Source organism: Diadema setosum, chromosome 22, assembly GCF_964275005.1.
Source record: "Diadema setosum chromosome 22, eeDiaSeto1, whole genome shotgun sequence".
Classification (NCBI taxonomy): Eukaryota; Metazoa; Echinodermata; class Echinoidea; order Diadematoida; family Diadematidae; genus Diadema; species Diadema setosum.
The window spans coordinates 6334929-6356632 of NC_092706.1; the positions used below are offsets into that span (position 1 = coordinate 6334929).

At 39.5% G+C, this 21704-nt stretch overlaps 2 protein-coding genes across 3 annotated transcripts in view; both read right to left on the bottom strand.

The window, feature by feature from the left end:
- Positions 1-1758: 1758 nt before the first annotated feature.
- Positions 1759-7365, bottom strand: LOC140245023 (dynein light chain 2, cytoplasmic). The gene is made up of 2 exons (XM_072324613.1): positions 7148-7365; positions 1759-3814 (listed from the first exon to the last, which is right to left on the bottom strand). The coding sequence occupies exon 2, from the start codon at positions 3793-3795 to the stop codon at positions 3526-3528; it is 270 nt and encodes an 89-aa protein (XP_072180714.1). The 5' UTR covers positions 3796-3814; positions 7148-7365; the 3' UTR covers positions 1759-3525.
- A 5209-nt stretch (positions 7366-12574) lies between these two features.
- LOC140245059 (protein transport protein Sec61 subunit beta-like) overlaps positions 12575-21704 on the bottom strand; it is a 231514-nt gene continuing 222384 nt past the window's right edge. The window contains exons 1-4 of one of the 2 annotated variants that reach the window (XM_072324655.1): positions 19756-19872; positions 17240-17340; positions 16093-16188; positions 12575-13923 (exon numbers count right to left, since the gene is read on the bottom strand). In XM_072324655.1, coding sequence (XP_072180756.1) covers positions 13836-13923; positions 16093-16188; positions 17240-17340; positions 19756-19758 — 288 coding nt within the window. In that variant the 5' untranslated portion in view covers positions 19759-19872 and the 3' untranslated portion in view covers positions 12575-13835. Of the gene's footprint in view, positions 13924-16092; positions 16189-17239; positions 17342-19755; positions 19873-21704 lie in introns of those variants that run through there. The other variant, XM_072324656.1, reaches the window with a different exon arrangement.

Below are 21704 nucleotides of genomic sequence, written 5' to 3' on the forward strand. Positions count from 1 at the left end.
CACACTTCAAATTATGGAGAAAATTCACAGCAATGAAACACTGAATAAGATGTAAATCACTGTGTAAAAATAAGTGTGATCATAGTAATTATTCATACATTGTTTATGAACCACTTTGTCTATAACGGATAGTTTTCCAACGAAGGATCAAGAATCAAACCATGAGTACAGCAACAGGTTAGCAGGTATACTTCAACTAGTGAACAATAATTGGACGTAATACATGTATCCCCTTCATCTCCCTGGCCCCTTCAACTATGTACATGTAGTACAACAGAGTTTACTGTACAATCGCATGCATATAAATTTTGCATTTGATAATTGAGTAGATGTCTGTATATACGCCGGGAGAAAATACTGTAACACCTTACTGCTTTCTTTTAATGGAGCTTTAGCAAAATTTCGTCAATGGAATACTTTCAGACACATGTGTTCTTTGGACAAGGGTCGTGAACTATGTGTGTTCTTGCTTGCAAAAGTGGACATTCGTATCAATCATGTGCGGAAGATGGCTACGACTAATGTCAGTTCTGGACGCAACGTCAGCCGGGTCGGAATTATCACTTATACAGTGTACGACAGTGCTGCCGTCTGCCAATATTACAATAATGTATTTCTGTCAAATCTTCACTCATCAATTGTATTTATTTCGCTTTGGGATGACACGTTTTAGTACAATTTTGTCCTGTATTTCTCTTCTTGGTGACGTAATAAAAGACTGTTATGACGTGCAAGTGATACATTGTATGATTATTGTATACGTATGCAAGTGTCGTTTTTTTCCTCCCTCTGCACTAGAACACATGAAGCAGCGTCGAGGTCCCACCTGGGAGCATTGAGATACGGTGGCGTAGGGGGCGCTTCACGATGGGACGCTGTTCAAGTAGACCGTCGTTTTCCTCCGACTACTTTTTTCTTTTTTTTTTTTATATTCATTCTTGAGGTCATCCACGAGGGTGTCGGATTTTAATTTGTGAATACATAAATACCCTATGTGCATGTTCACAATTAATTTTACAGGTTTGTTTTGACTTTGAGGTTATGTAGTCCAGTGCAATGTACTTTTTCTTTTTTTTTATTTAGAATTGAATTGGTGGAAAAAGAAAAAAGTTTTGATAAAGCAGAGCAGAGCACTATTGTAGAATCACTAACTAGTGTATATGCACAATGCACTATGAGTCTTAATCATGCATATCATTACAGCCATGTACACTATACATGCATGTTTTAGTCAACGCCTTTGAAGACTGAATTTTCTGAACACATCAAATTTTGCGAATTACTAGTTCTCTGAAAGTGGCATACAATGCTCTTACTACGGGTATCTTCGGATCGTTTTATACTCATTAAAAGGAGTTGTTATACATTACGGAATACTAAGTAACTGACGTCATGGTATAGTACTTCTTCAGTGTTATTGAGTACAGGTACAGTAAATGTATCGTGAATGAATGTGTCGGGTCGTGTGGATTGTAGGAGAACATTTGACATGTTAACTTTCGTCTTTCCCATCGCAGCATTTCTCTCTCACTGGAAGAACTAGGTCACACCAAACTTTTTGTTTGTTTGTTGTTTTTACTACAAGTATGTACAATGTATAGTACACGTAGTACACTGGAACACTAACTTGTAACATATACATTAAAGGTACACTGTGTACTGTTGAATATACATATACAGTAACATATACGATACATAACTCCACTTCTACATAAAAACACGCAATTACACATGAAGGAGAAAGAGGACTATCAAACATTTGGCCTTTAAAACATTTTTTATTTTTTTTTTCTTTAAAAAAGAATCACATACACACGAAGCTAACACCAGAGGCTAATACCAATAGGCGTTGTACATGTACAAAATACACTATTTATAGGGATCGTTATCACCGGGGTCATCCCACTAGACCGACACCCACGAGTCATACAGCCCACGAGTTCGACATTGAAAATAAACAGGTTCATGAGTCAAACAGCCCATGAGTTCGACACTAGGCAAATAAAGCCCATGAGTTCGACACTAGGTAAAAACAGCCCACGAGTTCAACAGATACAACACGGGGCTTAATGTGTTGGTCTCGTGGGCCTTGTTGTTGGCTTAGTGTCGAACTCATGGGCTGTATGACTTGTGAGCTGTATGACTCGTGGGCTGTATGACTTGTGAGCTGTATGACTTGTGGGCTGTATGACTCGTGGGTGTCGGTCTCGTGACGTGCACCCGTTATCACCTCCACTACGAGAATATTTTTACATATAACGTAACGACACGGAACACATTCCTCTCGCAATGTAAATGAGTGAGTTTGTCTGATACCATCCGGGAGTGTGTGAAAATAATACACGTATTGGTACTGATTGTCGATCATTTTTGCACACTTGGAAAGGGAAGTAATACGCGCCTTCACAATACAACATATTTATGCATTTCATCTAAATTCTGATTAGAACAGAGAAAATGAGTTTTCTTTATAGGCCTAGGCAATATCACTGCATAAAAGAAGTTTTTGTTTACAAGTTGTTTTTACACCATACATGCCTAAAACATTTGTATGTGAGAACATCACATCAGTGTATCGGAAAGTAAAGCTGCATAATCAGCGGTACACACATCAAGGAATAACTGGGCACTATAATGTACAACTTGCAACGGACGTGGAAGCGTGCGCGTGAAGTGGCGCCCTTTTGTAAAGTGGGCGTGGCACTTGGGAAGCGAATTTAGTTGCTGCATTGCATGGACTGAAATGACTCGCATGGTATATTACTCCACATTATGTTTCACATCTGAATTATATTTTTTTCAACAAAATCTTGCGACATAGCTTTATCGGAAAATCCTAAAGTGTTTTACACGCAGAGCACCAATTCGATTGATAAAGGCTCTATGAAGTACAGTGTGTAACAGGTATCTCTACATTTTTATTTTCTCTTATTCACCACGATGTAAATACAGATATCCCTTACAAAATACAATCATAAACTTTATCCATATCGTGGTTGTATACTTTCACAACTAGCTGGCAGATATGTGTGGAATACAAATTACATGTGTACAGTGTGTCTGCACTGAGCTATGACCGAAGCTACATGCAGGAATACTGAATGATGTCAATGCATAATGAAGTCACTTCGCAGATCTAGGGATCGATATACAGTAATCCCATATGGCCTTCCATTAAGCTACACTAGCAAAAGGTGCAGCGAACTACTAAAGTTGTACAAGTGTAATGCAAAAGCCTTTCTGTCGCCTTCTTCCATGGCAGCATCTCAGCACGTCGTGACCAAATAAGCATGGCCGAGATCAGCAGATCATGTGGCCACGGAGGTCACAAATGCCACGGCCCCATACGCAGCAGATATGTAGGTAAGGTATTACTTTTTCGGACGCTTTACGTGAGAACCGCGATCGGTGCAGGTCTAATATTTATAGAGTCTTTGAACCAAAGTGTCTAAAGAGTTGGTCATCGTTATGGTGTTTGGCAGAACTGGGACAAACAAGCCTCCAGCGAAACTTATCACGTCAATTTTATCCAGACTTGAAGAGGAGAACGGCAACCTGTCCAAGGTAGAAGTAGATGAAGTGCTTCGTTTCGTGTGTGACGTAGCTGCCAAAGTTCCTACCCACAATGCAGTGCCAGGTCGGGTTGTACTTCTTGTCGAACTCCTTCTTGATGTAGGCGGCGATGTCCTTCTCGATGTTGAACTTGTCCATGGCCTGAGTGGCGCACTCAACGGCGTCCTGCTGCATGTCCTCCGACATGTCGGCGTTCTTGATCACGGCCTTGCGTTCAGACATGGTGGCTGGTCTTTAATATCTGCAAAAGATAATTAAAATGAGACCGAACGAAGAACGTAATTAGTTATGTGTCATGGGCTTTTATCCAGACAGTCCAATTAAGGGCGAAGTGTGACAGTACAGTACTTTATATTATCGCAGCGGTCAAATCAAACGCCAACCGTTGTACAATTTGTAGCTCAGAAACATATTCTAATAATAATAAGGTCTTATTTACCCAGGGTAGCCTCTTCAGTGTTGCCACTGCTCTACCAGAGGGCCCTGCTATTATCATTACCCTAGCGTTGCCAGGTACCCATTTATACACCTGGGTCGAGAGGGACACAGTGGGTAAAATCATCTTGTCCAAGGACGTAAGCACTGGGCGGGATTCGAACTCGGGTCCTCCTATCGGGAGTCGGGAGTCTTATCCACTATTCCACAGCGCCCCCACGAATATTCTAGATCATGCTTCATTTTAATACAACATAATATATGTCCTGGAATGATTCTTTCCACCCCCTCTCTCTTTGCATCGAGCCAAATTCTTTAAAAAAGTGAATTAATAATAATAATAATAATAACAATAATACAGGGTATTTATAATGCGCCAATTCCACATAACTAATGTGCTGAAGGCGCAATAGAAAAAGCGAGTATTACACAAACATGCACATGAAAATGAATGCCACAATAATGATGATGGAGAAAAAAAATCATAACATACAATTCTACTGAAAAACGGTTACGAACAAATGAGTCTTGTGGAGCCATTTTTTCTAATAGGACAGAGACCATGAAAAAGTTAAATTTCTTTTGAGAACTTCCCTTTTCATCCATCTTCCTAATCTCTTTACTACATGTATTCATAAGTTCTGTTCTTATTTTTTTTTTGTTCACTACATGTATTTAGAATATCCCACATATAATTTCACGTTTAATCTTTATATCAAAATGACATGCAATAAGGTGGTGTACATTGATTTCTATACAACAAAAAGTTTCGCTTGAACAGGAATAAACCATAAAGGGAAATGAATATGCATGGGACAAGATGAGGGGAAAAAAGAACGATGCGTGTATACAGGGCTAATGTGTCACTAAACCTGATGGGATGGGATTATACTCGCGGCTATGCCTATTGTCAACGGAATACACTCGTTTAGTAACCTTTGTCGCTAAGTAAACGTACTGCACGTCGACCGAAGTGAACAGTTTCTTTTGAGCCCATATTCTGAGTAAACATTGTGGATAAAACGAAACCAACCCAAGAACACTTATCTAGTTTGCCGTTCCCAAAGAAGAAAGACAAACTGATGGACAATTGAACGTTGCTTAGATCGACGGAATGTGGTAAATACAAAATCTTAGCGCGACTAGATATGAAAATGGGGGTAACTAAGTGGTGAATATGTCCACAATTGTCATGCAATATCTGCTTTTGATATTTCCTTCACGAAACGGTGCATTGTTTGTATATTGTTATAGATGGCTCTATACCACAAGATTATCATTCGGAATGCTCATTACTAGTGACTCAGTGTTTGCTACTTGTGTTTGGTATGGCGATCTGCGTCTACAAACGGGAAATGCTCGCGAGGATAGAATAATAAGATCTAGGGCATTTTATATTCGATATTAGTTCCATCATTCCATTTACATAATCTGATCCTCTTGTCTATAAAAACGCGAACAACGCTCATAAGGATATATGATCTTAATTAGCACTTTATTTCCGTTATTTAATCTCCATCTGAAGCGACTCGTTATATGCCGTCTTCTGTGGTACAGGAGAGCAAGAAATTAAATCACAATATATATGTTTGAGCGACATATTTGTGTACAGAGAGGGAGAGGAGAGATTACAGAGGGACAGAGGCAAATTAGATATATGACGTAAATCAGAGGTTTAGACATAGAGAGCAAGGTGAATACTACGGCACAATATATATTATGACAGAAGTGACATAGAAAGATATCAAGTGATAAATACATAATATATTACTATTATTATTACTACTACACATCCTTTATATAAATATATATACAAAAAAAGTCACCTACAGTATTTACAGCATTTAATAATGAAAGATTCAAAAGGTGAGAAGACGAACTGCATGAGACGGGTCAGAGAAAAGAAAGGAAAGGAAATGTACATATAATATATTAAGAAATGCAAGCGACCAGGAGAGTACAGTCCGAGAGCAATAAAGAAGTAGATCGAGGGAGAGAAGAAGAAAATGGAGAGACATATTCAAGGGCCTACTTAACAGATATATATATATTCATATATTTATATATTTCATATTTATATATTTTGGGAGATATTGAAGACGCGAGGACTCCAGGAGGTCATGTGAAGGTCTGCGTCCGTTTAATATGCGCAGTCTCTAACGTTGGTGACAGTGGTTGCTACGCTGTAGTCATCAAAATAATAACCTGTATGATACAATTAGGGCAAGCCGCAAGGCTTACCTGCCTGGATAAGCTATCAGTGGCGACGCAAGCAAGAAACTGCCAGAGGTACATGCACTAGCTATGAAAAAAATGGTGCAGCTGTAACCTGCATTACATTAGTGCAGCGAATATAACACTCCATATGGCTGACTCATTCGACGGCCGAGGCGATACACGTGCTGCGCCCGACGGTTAACTTGCACTTGGCGTTGCTTCGAAAAATACACATTGAGCACAAGAAAATCAAGAAACCTTTCTTTAGAATACTCGCAAATAGTATAAATACATGCGGACTAAAATCGACTCGCACCTTCTCGCGTCGTATGCGATTTAAAAATTGGGAGGCAAGTCAGTTCAAAATCCACTCATAAATATCGTCAGTTCGATACGAGTACGAGCTGCGATTCACGCATATCATAATGGTATCACGGAAGTACAGTGTCGCACATTCATATCTGGGGGTGTTGTGCTTGTACTGGGCGCGAAACGCGCAATCGTTTTGTATTGGGCTTCTCTTACAAAAAAAAAAAAAAAAACTAAAAAAAAAAACAAAAAAAAAAACTCATTTGTGTGTGTATGCTCGGGGGATGACATACAGAAAGAAACTAAGCGAGATAATATTGTTCTCGTCTGCGGAATTATATAGTGGTGTAGCAAGCCATCACGGTGAGCAAACGATTCATCAAATCATTGACTGTACCATATAATATTTGTGCGTGAGAGAGCAGACGTCACTCAAAATGTGCATGTGCGCGAGGCGCGGAAGCCATGCATGCAGGGGGAGAGAGGGGGAGAGGGAATACATAAATATATTCGCCCGAGTTGTGCCAATATATCCTATGTTTCAATGTCTTCCAATTGGTAGGATGGAAACGGGTTTCTTATACAGTAAGAAGAAAATATCACTCAAACTCACCAGTGGCAGTACTGTGAAATGCAAGAAGAAACGGGCAGGTGGATGGCAGAACCAAACTCGACGTTCCTGTTCGTTCTCAGGGGATGAGATTCAAAGCTGAAATTCTCAGTGCGGAGGGGATCTGAAATCGACTGAACTGAATGCGGGGCCTGTGATTTGTGATTGTGCGCAGGATCTCGAAGAAGCCCTTTACAGCTTCGCGCTCCAGACTAACCCACTGATTGATGCGATTGGATACGTGCCGACACGCTCAAATCCGACTCCTTAGCAACCGCTCCAGCAAGATTGCTGCGAAACCGTCGCGCCATTGGTGGAATCGCCAGAACTGCCGTAGCTTGTAACCGTAGCTTGTAAGCAAACCCACATAATTCGCCTTGCGTCGTCTTGTGATCCGCTACCTGTCGATCTGAACAAGTGGTATGTTGTTCTCCGACGGAAAATATTGTCTTCTCTCTCCCCCCCCCCCCGTCCTTCCCGTCTCTCTCGTAACTGGGGTGGGGGGGGGGGGGGGAGGGGGTCCTTTTCTCACATGAAATGATGTTTCTCTCTTTTATTCAATTATCTGCGGAGATGAAAGCTTGCTGATTTTTTGAAGATCATGCATTTACACTTCAGTTTAGAAAATTGATAAGAGAAGATGGTAAGATGATTACACTCCCTATTATATCGATCCAGGCAACAAAATATTCTGACATAAATTTGCACAAACCATTGTTTCATTCAGTGGAAACACATGACCAACACATGAAATGCACGCACACATCTACATGCACACAGACAGACAGACAGACAGACAGACAGACACAAACACACACACACACGTACACACACACACACACACACACACACACACACACACACACCCACACACACACACACACACACACGTACACACATAGATACACAACTTTAAACAAAAGATTAAGTAAATTGATTTCTGAAGTAGGCCTATATACCTGTAATTTGTAAATGTGAAAGACTTGTTATTCATCCCTTGCCCCCCCCCCTCCCCCACCCCTCCCTCGTCATATTTCCCGAAGCTATGACAGACATTTTGTTGTTTTGTGCCTTGGTCCAAAGTTCATTTCAGACAATAATGCCGTGGGGACCTTTATCCATGATAAAATTCTTCTTGACGCTTTTGCATTTTCAAAGGGAAACACATTCTTTCCGTCCTTTTCTATTTCATTTTCTCACTTCGTTTCTGCTGGCATAGAACAGGCTTTCTCATTTACTTCTATGTGACCTCGTTCGTATTTCACTATATACGCTATCATGTCAACATTACCATCATCGTTCTTGCTATCGATAGCATGTTAATTGTTCTTATCATAACTTTCCACTTCGCTATGATCCGACTCGTTGATTTTTTTACTGGTCAATATCTCTACACCTTGGATATCCCATAGTCTTTATATCTATCAATCCATCATGTTTGAACACGTCATGTTCATAAACAGGTCACGACTTTGTCCGATACTTCTCTCCCAGGGCAAACCTCCAATGCCAATGAAAAAATTCTAAACATCTCCCCCCCCCCCCCCTCAAGAAAAAAAGAGACAAAAAGATGAAGTAAAAAAGAGCAGGCAGGGAGAGAAAGAGAGAGAGAGAGATGGAGATCGATTTTTTTCAAACAGAATCTAGTGATCGTCGTAGCTTATAACCGAAGCTTATAACAGTGTCCCCCCCCCCCCCCCAAATCAACCGCATTTTCACTTCGAATGCTTTTGGGACAACTAGCTATACACCTTCATGCTTTGCCACGTACGAAAGTTTGTTTGCTTCTATGACTACAAGTAAAACACGCCAACTGCGTGCAGTATAATGTTTACCCAGGGAGGTGGAAACCCACCTCCCTGGTTTACCTCACCGTCTCTCTCTCTCTCTCTCTCCTCTCTCTTACCCCCGCCCCCCTCTTTATGTTATGACCGCACTGTTTGACGATGAATTTGCATTTAATGCCCTTGGAACGAATCCTAGTCTCAACACTCCCCAGGTAATTCCTCCCTTCTTCTTTTCCTCGTAAGTACATGTATGTTTGACTTACAAAACAAAACAAAACAATACATCAACATCAGTTGGCACCATAGAATGTGACTATATACCATGAATAACGAAACGGAAGAAATTTAAACCGGATAAGCGAGAACGAATTCGGGAAGTAATGCGAAATTTCACTCCACCTTCAGGTTAAAATTTACCAGAAGAATAATGTCAAACAAAGAGAATAGTTTTCTCTATACATGCGGGGTGGGGATGGAAGGTTATATTACTTACATGTGTTTTCGCAAAACTGAGATATCGGTCATATATATTGCACATTGCACACAAGGAGAGGTGTATAAGCTTATCACATAGGCAACATCATTTCTCATCAACGAAATATGCTAGAAAACGTCCCCAACTCAACCCCACCCCCCCCCCCCCAAAAAAAGATATATAATAAAGAGAGAAAAGAAAAAAATGCTGCAACTGTATATAGAACATATTGATGGGGAGGATAATATACTTTTCTTTCTTTCAAGACAAACTATAACTAATGAAGACGCAAACATGATTCTTGGAGCTCCGGATGAATTATCATCAATTCATCTATTTGGAATACAATGTACGTGCAAACGGCATCGTCATGCCATGGAGCTACCAATTTAATTTTGGTAGCTCCATGGTCATGCTGATTACAGTTCGTTATTCCGAAGGTTCGTTATTCCGAAGGTTCGTTAATCGATCTGAATATGAAAAAAAAAGATCACCAAAGGTTCGTTAATCCGAAAATGAAATAAGTTTTGTAATTCCGAAAATTCGTTAATGCGCACCTTCTTCTCATTTTCGGATTTACGAACCTTTAGAATAACGAACCTCAATACATTATAGGCTAAACAAATCTTAGGAATAACGCCTCAAATGTTCGGATTAACGAGCCCTTTTTCATTTTCGAATTAAGGCACATTGGTAGGTATCATAGGGAATTTGTGTGTTTCGGAATAACAAACATTATCAAATTTTTGGATTAAAGAACCTTAGTAATAACGAACATATCACCCGCCATACCGATATCATTGCTTCGTAAAATAAAGAACTTAAAAACTTAAGATATTTGGTCCATTTATGATAAACTGTCACTTTTCTATTTGTTGATCAAAATCAGAGTCTAATTTTGCCTTTTCAAAGAAAAAAAAATAATCGAAAACAAAAATCGGAAAAAGTGAAAACACCCGTGAATTTCCGAAGGTTCTGTCCTTAAATGATTATATTCCCGCCGGGGGGGGGGGGGGGGGGGGATGTGTGTGTGGGGGGGGGGGGGTATTATTTACCTTAACCCTCATCCCCGGTTCCGAAGTCTCCCCACCCTCAAAAACGTTCAGCGTCGCACAGCGCGGAGCCTACATTGGAAAGACGAACATTTCGAATGCTTTGGAATTTTTATCTTTCGTTTGTATTATACTAAACACGTAGGGGCCTACAGGGTCAAGTTTGACGCGTTTTAGCAAGTGCATTGTACTATTCACTGATGACGCAGAATATGGTATAGTATGGTTCGTTGGTTCAATGTTCGAGCCTCATGAACCGTGATGTCATAGTCATTCATCACCATGGAAACTGGTTCTAGACAACCTGACAACCTCGCCCAAGTGTTTATGCGCACACCCGTTTCCAACCCAAGCTATGACAAAAGACTATATACTTCGATACTCGATAGAATTCAATGCTTGAATGCCATTACGATAACGACAATGATGTAGATCTTCATTTTTATGCGATTTGCAAAACCTATTCCACAATGTGCCACGAGCTATTTCACCGTAAGTGGCGCTATGCGCAATAGCTAATCGGAGCCTGAAGGGATCTGTCAAAGCTTCTTAACTGCCAACCCCAACTGTTCGTTGTACCCCGATAAAGATGTCCGTACCAGTACAGTCTGTTACAGTTCAGTGCATATAAGCATCGATGAAGAAATTAATAGATTGTATTTGAGTAGGCCTAATTGCGTTGATTATTGTGTTGCTAATCTTAATCATAACAGATGATGCTATCAAAAATTGACACATGGAACGTACTTACGAGGCAGAGTACATTATTTTCTGTAGTTGTACTAATTCACAAAATGCAGAAACTCGGACGCGGTGAGGGCCTACATGAAAACAGACCTAATGTAAGACAGCTACGGAATCATTTAGTTTTTAATAGTCATGTATGAAGTAAGACTAATTAGTTGTTAGTTGCAACCACGTATTCAAATTGGCTGAGGAGATGATCTCATTACCGGTACCTCAAATGTCTCCTGCTGAAGTATGCCCTTTTTCTATAAGTGTATTATTGGAGTCTTGTGAAACTTAGCAATGAAGACTTTAAGGGAAATTGCAATTTCTAAACATTATACCACAGACATTTGAATAACATTGTACTTGATCCAATGAAAAAACAAAACAAAAGATAGTTGATGATGTAATCGGCTCTTCCGATTTCCGATTTGACCTTCATACAAATCTTTACTCGGCATCTTTTTCTTTTCTTTTTTTTTGTAACTTGTAAAGAAAGGAATTTGTAAAGAGAAGAATAAGATGTACTACCATTTGCATCAAATCACTTTGGCATTCACACTGCAATAATGCAGCTGTGGTTTTCTAGGGAAATGGGTCTAGTTGCTAACTACTCAACCCACAAGATAGAATGCTGGTGCACGTATGTACACCTACAAACCAACGGGAGAGTTGCGTTGTGAGGTGATGATGCTATTGGATCTTCAAATTTGTTTTTGTGGTTGTACCCGATACATTATTTGTTTGTTCATTTGTTTATTTGTGTAATTTTGTAAGCGCACTGAGCCTCATAGGAAGAGTGTATCAAAAATTGTATTGTATTGTATTGTATTGTATTTTATTGTAGCACAATTTGACACACAAACCTATACAATTCAATAATTTTTTTATTCTATGCCAGATTATAATGAAACTTCTACAAACCATTCTGTTGGTGTGAATTTACTCTATTCATTAAGGCCAACTTAAAAAAAGTGTGAAATCACATCTTAACTATGCAATTTGTATTTGTGGCACAATCGTGTTGGTTCAACAGTTCATTACATGCACTTTCAAGAATGGAGCATAAACTTTGTGTTGGGATGTTGAATCCTTCAAACATGAGCAGTGCACATAATCATTAAAAAAAAGACTAATACATGTACATGTAATGCATAAATTCCCCCTCTCTCGTTTTGAAAAGCAAAGTCTCCAGGAATTTTTGCACCTGTTACAAATGGACGATATATGTACATGTATTTGATGTGGGTTTTTAATAACTACATGTCATACGTGTATGTCATGTTTCCTCTGTGACAAAACAACCAAAAGCATCCCACAACAGACTTCAGGCAATACTTGTTACTTGCTCAAACAACTCAAAAGATAAAAAAGGAAGATGCATGTATTAAAATGACAAATAACATCTACTTTATTCTATGTCCCAATATCTTTTATCACTGATATACTACAGCATACCAGCATCATCAATTTCACATCAAATGAAACAATAGAGATTGAAGATATTCAAACAAAATAAGAGGAGAAATAAGTAGTGAAATGAAAGGGAATGTCTTGCAATATAATTTGAAACTTCACTTATTCTTTTCTTCTTTTTTTTTCAACTGAATTACACTTTTTTTTGGTACTTTTCATGAATGTGTTTCTACATGGAAATTTAAGTTTTCTTCCAGAGTTTATGAAGGAATAACATTGTATTTATTTAGTCCTGTAATAATATGTTAATTGTTGCATATTGCTACAGGATATGACCTCTGAAATCAGTCTGTCTTTTCTGCACCTTTCCATCACCTCAAATCATCCAAACTTGATATCATGACTTTTGAGGTATGATGCATCAATTGTGACACCATTCAATATGTTCAGAGCACAAGCAGAGCCAAATAAACAGTCATTCAATGTACAAGATGTATAATTACATTACATTTCATTCAAATGAGAAGGACAAAAAGAAGAAGAAAGTCAAAAAATGCATCATGTATAATTGTCGGAAAATTTCCAAAATATAACAGAGTGAGAAAATAGTGAAGACATAGAGATGAATCAGAAATTGATGGCAATTTTATGACAAATTTTGTGATAGAGTGCTCGTAAAATGAAAAGTCATGTTCTGTAAAAGTGGATATTTTCGGGCTAGGTATATATATTTTTTTTTGTGTGCTTGGCCAGGTAAAATGAACTTTGTGTGTTTTTATTTCTGTGGAATCAAGACACCAATTTATTAGAGGACCATATAACAAGCAAGAATATCTGTGTGCCATTATTTTTGTGCTAGTTTCTGGTTGCGTGAAATGCGGGAAAACTTCCACTTTTACAGTACATATGTACGTTAATCAAAAGACAGGTAACATAGATCGGTGACAGGCATAGTTGTCCAAGTCCACTTTACACAAAGACTGAAGTTCTGTTCCTCTTTCTCTCTCTCTCTCTCTCTATGTAGTCCATTCAATTTCCAAAGTCATTACGGAGAGCCGACATGATTTCATATTTTTGATCTTGTTCCTTTCTGCGAGTCCCTCCAGAGGGCGGACATCACCCTCCTCACGTTCTGCTCCGGATCCAAACAAACACACGAGGCGATGAAAAAATTTGGTGTTTTGGCATGTATGGCTGTATTCCTGCAACGCCCTGGCAAAAGATCTGCTCCTTTAACTGCGAGTATACTTTCCCCAGATGTGCAGCATGAAGACGGAGGCAATGAAGATGAGGCTCATGACAAGAACTGGAACGGGTCCACTGAAAAAAAAAACCCAAAACAAAAACAAACAAATAAATATTCATAACAAGGAAAAGTAGAAATTACGCGGTGCGTAATATATGTCCCCGCCGGAAGTAGCATTTAGTAGCAAAATGTACAATATAGGTAAAAAGATCAAGGTCAAAGGTCAAAGAAGTCAAAGGTCAAAATTCTATGTAGAAGTTTTGAAGCCCTCACCTAGTGCCATCACATAAAGCAAACGGAATCGAAATCGGGTTAGAAATGGCGAAGGAGTAGCATTTTGTAGCCAATGTACAATATAGGTAAAAAATCAAGGTCAAAGGTCAAAGAAGTCAAAGGACAAAATTCTGTGTAGAAGTTTTGAAGCCCTCACCTAGTGCCATCACATAAAGCAAACGGAATCGAAATCGGGTTAGAAATGGCGAAGGAGTAGCATTTAATAGCAAAATGTACAATACAGGTCAAAAATCAAGGTCAGAGGTCAAAGAAGTCAAAGGTCAAAATTCTGTGTAGAAGTTTTGAAGCCCTCACCAAGTGCCATCACTTAAAGCAAACGGAATTGAAATCGGGTTACAAATGGCGAAGGAGTAGCATTTTGTAGCAAAATGTACAATTTAGGTAAAAAATCAAGGTCAAAGGTCAAAGAAGTCAAAGGTCAAAATTCTGTGTAGAAGTTTTGAAGCCCTCACCTAGTGCCATCATATAAAGCAAACGGAATCGAAATCGGGTTAGAAATGGCGAAGGAGTAGCATTTTGTAGCCAATGTACAATATAGGCAAAAAATCAAGGTCAAAGGTCAAAGAAGTCAAAGGTCAAAATTCTGTGTAGAAGTTTTGAAGCCCTCACCTAGTGCCATCATATAAAGCAAACGGAATCAAAATCGGGTTAGAAATGGCGAAGGAGTAGCATTTTGAAACAAAATGTACAATATAGGTCAAAGGTCAAGGTCAAAGGTCACAACTGAAATTCTTTATAGAAGTTTCAAAGCTCCCATGTAGTGCTATCATATAAAGCAAACAGAATCAAAATCAGGTTAGAAATGGCGAAGGAGTAGCATTTTGAACATTTTGATCACACACGGACGCACGGACGGACGCACGGACGCACGGACGGACACACGGACGCACGGACGCACGGACGGACACACGGACACACGGACACACGGACACACGGACACACACACGTACGGAGCCCGTTTCATAGTCCCCTGCTCGAACTCGTTCGGCGGGGACAATTATACTGTACGTGCCATATATTTTACAAACATAATACAAGTCATATTTCTCAAATTGCAAGACAATGCCGAGAGTGGTTGAATTCATGAGAAGTTATTGATATTCAACCTTAGAGATGATATACAGTACAGTCCATTTCTCTAATGGGAGGCAATATTTTTTGCAAGTTATTAATATTGCAAATATCAGTGGACTCTTGAAATTTGTAGAAATAAAATCACCACAATCAATCCTGTGTATAAACATACTGTAAAGCTAGAAACATTCGACGTGGTATGAAACTTGATTTTCATCTAATAATCTTCCCATGAAAACACCTTGGCTTCTTGTGAAATTCGCAAAAGTTTCATGCACGTGAAAATCTCTGGTTGAATAGCATGCACTGCATACCTAGAAACAGATATTAAAAGGTACATACAATACATGTACATAAAAATATCATACATTATGACTGACTAAATAAACTGATCGACTAAAAAATTTACTGAATTACTAAAACAAGTAAATATGCTGCAAATCAAAGTTTGGAAATAAAACCTGAGACATGCTCTGTACTTCAATTTATTGCTTATCAGCAAATTGATTTGATTTTCATCTAATAATCTTTCCATGAAAAGAATTCTTACTTAGGATCTTCTATGGTCTCATGAATATTTCTTAAGTGTGCAAGGCTCACTGTATTTCATTACCTTGAACAAGCTGGCATGCACATAAGTGTAATGTCTTGAAAGATGCAGTGCACTCCCAATATAACAGACACGTTTTAAAACAAAACTCCGGTTACTACAAAGTAAAAAATTTAGGCCACAATATTATCCACTCTATGTATTTTTATTGTTAATTTCTTCGGTTATTACGAAAGAAGATTGCCGGTCCCGAGGACTTCGTTATAACGGCACTCCACTGTAATGGGTCCTCTGATGGAAAAATAGGAATTATGAGCACACTCACACTTTGAGTCCTGGGGAGTCCTCGGTGTAGAACCGCCACATGCCGCCACTGTTTCCTCCCGCAGCACGCCCTCTTGTGGTGGCACCCCCAGTTTTTCTGGTAAAAACACAAATCAACAAATAAATAAAGATGAAAAATAACTGGCACATGCTGCCAGCAGAGGGGATAATAAACAACAAAACACGGGACAAACCAACTGGAAACAGGAGCCAGAATGTGCTTCATAAAATAGGCCAGATTACTTTTTAATGTATTCATGTTTCTGAATATGATTTAATCTCGACTAATTTAAGCATGTTCATACATGCTGTCTGCTTGTCAGGGAAATATGCATATATGTCATCAAGATTTGCATAAGAAATAATTATCTTGAATGTATCAGTAATACTAATTAAAAACTTACTGCGACACCAGAATGGATGCTTTCATGAATAGCCTTTCAATTTACATGTACACGGACAGCGTATTAAAAAATCAAGTCTTTTTGCAATTAGTAGGTAGGTGAACTGTCATAAAACAAGTATCAATCTTACATACCATCTCTTTGTTGAATATTGTTGTTGCTTTGAATATAGAAGATGCAAACATTTTATCAAATAATCACAGTTTAAGTCCTTAATCTCTTTATTGGACCTTGTCTATTTGCATATTAGTGAATGAAATTAACTCTGCAAAAGACAGTCACTGCGAGTAAGCAAACTTAAATTTCATATACATGGTACATGTAACATGAAACATTTGACATGCATGACTGTCACTATGGAAAGAGCAAAAAAGAAATCATAATATTTCAGCTTATTTCTGTTCAATGATGTTCTCACTTGAACTGGAAGTCTGACACCGAGCACGCTCGGATAGAGACCCAACTATATGAGTTCTCAACCAATGCAAAATTCACTACATAACATGGGCCAGGCCGTATCAGGGCAACTACCCTCGGCTAAATACTGTTCGGTGATAAGGTTAGAGTTAAGATTAGGGTTAAGGTTAGGTTTAGGGTTAGAGTTTGGGTTTAGGGTAAGGATTAGTTTCAGGATGAAGATTAGGGTTAGGATCAAGGGAAGGGTCTGGGGTAACTGCCCAGGTGGTAATTGCCCTAGAACTGGGCAAGGCATAGTTGAATAAATGTACAGGTATGTTGACCTACCTTTGTCTGACCTGTGACCCTCCACCTGACCTGGGCGAGACAGATTTGGAAGGAGCACGTCCCCCTCCTCCTACTGAGGTTGAGCTTGGTGATGAAAGAGCCTGCACACACAAAAATAAGCAAATACTCTCTGATAAATGATAGAAGGTACAACATACAAGTTTTGTACATGTCAATTCAAGGACATCCAACCAATACAAAATAGCATTTTGTACGCATATTACTCACCGATATGGCACGATGTGAAAACACAACAAAACTAAGGATTGAGTTTCTTCAGTTTGTCTCCCTCTACAAATGAAAATTTGTTAAGATCGCAACTGCTGATCTGTAAATTAACAAACATGTCGAAAAAAAGGAACCAGTGGGACTCGAACCTGTCATCTACTGCTTTGTAGAGAGAGACAAACTGAAGAAACTCAAACCTGAGCCTTCACCCCTCTGAATAATATATTTCTTTCACAACAAAACTACATAGACAATGAATGTCAGGGAAGGGTGAAATATCACTGACAAAATGTTCATGCAAAGTCTCATCAGTGATTCTTCTGTACCAATGCAATAAAAATGCACAAATCTAACATAAAAAACTTTGAAAATCTACAAAGTTGAAAAACATCTTTAATATATCAACTCTACCAAACACTCTTCTTGTTATTTTCAGACTCCGAACTACATTCTGACAAATTTGTTCCTGAAACCACAATTATTTGTCTGCCTTACTTTACAGCTGCACTTTGCTTCAATTCCACGATAAATAAAAACTTGAGGATGATGCCTGTTCATCAATCAAAGCCTGTGAAAGGGTGATCTAAAATAACATATAATGTACTAAATGTACCGGTACTTATACATTGCATTTGGAAGTGGGCGTAAAGTTAAACCAAATGTGTGTGCCCCGGCCTTGGTGTTCATACATTTTCTGTGACTTATCACGTTGAAATTGTGATGCGGGAGAGGACAAAAATGTGTGTAGAAGTCACATAGCTTATTAACCTATAATAGCTATACCATGTACATGTAGTCTATACTGGCACATAAACAAGATCATATTCATGGTTTTTATATTAGACCTGCACTTATCTAGCCTAGTCTATTCTTAGACAGTTTAAGTTGCCAAGATGACGGATACGCGGATTTAGGGCTGGGAGACTAACCATTCTCACGTCTACAATCACATTACTCAGCTGGACATCTGTAAACTAGATACATTTTGTAGATCTATTTTCATTGTCTGACCTGACACTGATCACATAATTCAGTTCGGGAAACCCACTCACAAGGGGGGCCCCTCCTTATAAGTAACCCGTCCCCCTTATAAGTAACCCCGTCCCCCTTATAAGTAACCCCCGGGGCACCCCTTATAAGGAGTCTCCACGCTTTTTTGCAATGCAACGCGAAAATGAAAGGACTGCGGCAATTCGCTTGATTATGTCCATAAAGCTTCACAAGTTTCCTAGTTACTCACGAAATTTGAGCAAAATCGGTTCGAGGCATCATATCTAAAATCATGGACTTAAATGCGATGTCAAACGACCCATGCGAATGCTGAAATGCGAGCGATTACTGGCGTGAGTGTCGCCAGGCGCGGCGGCGCGGCAATGCCTGAGTGCAGACGTGACTGAGTACATCAGTCGCCACGTCTGCACTCAAGCATTGCCGCGCCGCCGCGCCTGGCGACACTCACGCCAGTAATCGCTCGCATTTCAGCATTCGCATGGGTCGTTTGACATCGCATTTAAATCCATGATTTTAGATATGATGCCTCGAACTGATTTTGCTCAAATTTTGTAACTAGGAAACTTGTGAAGCTTTATGGACATAATCAAGCGAATTGCCGCAGTCCTTTCATTTTCGCGTTGCATTGCAAAAAAGCGTGGAGACTCCTTATAAGGGGTGCCCCGGGGGTTACTTATAAGGGGTGCCCCGGGGGTTACTTATAAGGGGGGCGGGGTTACTTATAAGGGGGACGGGTTACTTATAAGAAGGGGCCCCCCTTGTGAGTGGGTTTTCCGAACTGAATTTATTTGCACAAAGGCTACACAAATCGACAATTCTGTTGCTGAAAAATCATTTCCTCAAATCAAGCCACGGCCATAAATAAATTTACTGTTAGTCCAGTTTCATATTGTCCAAATATTTAAAACAAACACTCGAATCCATGTTAAATCACTAAAACCACATCGAATTTATCCCATCGTGGCCATTGTGCACATTGATGGCCGATGGCATGGCTTGCTCAGCTTCAGCTCACCCTCAGAACAATTGCAGAAAAGACATGACACGACACGTATGCACTACAACTTACACCAATTTGAACACATGGGACATACAGAGTAACAGCTGCTTGCAAGAACCCGTCTGTACTGAGAAGCATTCTGAAATAACATCGAATATACAACATCAAATACACCAATCCATTGGAGAATATACATTCACACACAATATTCTACACTGAACCAAAGAACATTTTACTGCATTCCTCAACACTTAAAACAAAAGGCCATATTTCTTACCATATTGGAGTTGTTTTCGGAAGAAGCGTCACGACCACAAGCAAAGGAAATTGACACGTCGAGCTAATTTTATTTTCTCGTAGATGGCGCTCTCGAGATTGCGATTACGGTCCGCTCCGCTCCCGATCTCCTCCTTTCCTAACGTAGATACTGTCACCAAACTGGACCCGGATTATTTACAGAGGGTGTTGCAGCTTCGCAGTGAACAAAATATCGGTACACGTATCTGCTCTTTGAATATACATTGCATCAAGCTTGAAATGTGGATTTTTGTATTAAATATATACAGTCTATGACCAAGTGAATTTGTCCACATTTGACTCATTGGCGCTGAAACGGTTAAGGGGATAGGATTTTTGACTCCTTATCAAAGGTTTTTGGAAGGGGAACATCCCCATAGCAAAACATCATGACGTCGGCCTACGTGGTGGCGAAATGTCCAGAGAGAAGATCCGAGGACCAGCCCAGCATGCTTTGTAGCAAAACATGCACAGTAAATAGGCCTAAGTTCGGGAGAATAGGTGGGCCAACACAAGAAAACCCGCACTAGAAAGCCTATCCTTATTTTGGAATTTTTCGGGGTTGTCTGAAACTATAATAAAAATGGAATCCTAATCTATTTCAGGATTGTTTGGGAAAGATTTAAAAGCTACTCCTAATCAAAAACATTTCGGGAGAAATACTGAAATACCTATTTCAACGATTTTCGGAATTTTCCCTCCGAATTGAGCCCCTGTACCCTTTCCCCGAAAAATCGGGAACACGCATGCGGTATGATGAGGCGTTAGACATGTCATATCTGTTAATCTTTCTCTCTCTCTTTAATAATAATAATAATAATATTGGCTACTTGTATAGCGCACAGGTCCACTTTTCAGTGCTCATGGCGCTTCAGAAATGAAAAAATATATATTTACATGCATATACATATTCAAACATTTCAACAAAGAAGAAAAACATCTCTTTCTCTCTCTCTCTCTCTCTCTCTCTCTCTCTCTCTCTCTAATCCAAGGCTGGCGGAGCGTTTTTCAGACTGAAGGGGGGGGGGCACTTCCGGGTTTCATGAACTAACAAGGGAAAAAAAAAGAGGCATTCAGCGCAACTTCTGGTGCCACTTCCGGGTTTCTTCAGCTGACAAGCAAGCAAGCAAGCTTCTTAAGCAAAAAAAAAAAAAAAAAAAAAAAAAAAGGTCTTCAGTGCAAAAACATAGGGCCTAACCTTACCGCGCTCACACAAGATCTCTATCTATTTCTTTCTAGTGCCACTTACGCACTTCCGGGGCAAAAAAAAAAAAAAAAAAAGAAAGTGGGGGGGGGGGGGGCAAAGTGATGATACCTTATGTATTCCTTTGTATGGTGCAAAAAAAAAAAGGGGGGGGGGCCTGGCCATGTAATCAGTATTCATTTTATTCATTTATTTTGTGGTTTTCATATTTTTTATCGCTAGGAAAATTGAGTAAAAAAAGTTGTTGATCTGTAATTATCTCGAAACCGCTTATTTTTTTTTCCCCCTGTTATTTTGTGCAGCGCTCCCATTGCATTGTGGAATGTGATAACATATGGTAAACTCAGTCTGTTTACTCGCACTTGCAGTTGACCGTCAATCATGTTAAGACAGCTGTAGGAGATGACTCTTGTAAATCTTTTTGGTCATTCGACCTGTCTTATTAACCGTCCCAGGCTGACATAGGCCTACCTGAAAAACAGCTCGACTCTCGAGCAGATGTAGGCCTATTGGAAACACCCTTTGTCTCAAATACGTCTTCCTCATCATTTCTCGAACACACGCACAACTTATCATCAACCAAAGTGAGTCAAGAATTAATTTTAAATGATGTCAAACAATTGACCGATTCTGTGACGCGCTATGTGTATTTTTGGCATGGGCGCAGCCATAGTGGGTGTATCAGCCGACCCCCCCCCCCCCCTCCACACTCCCCCACCCCTCTC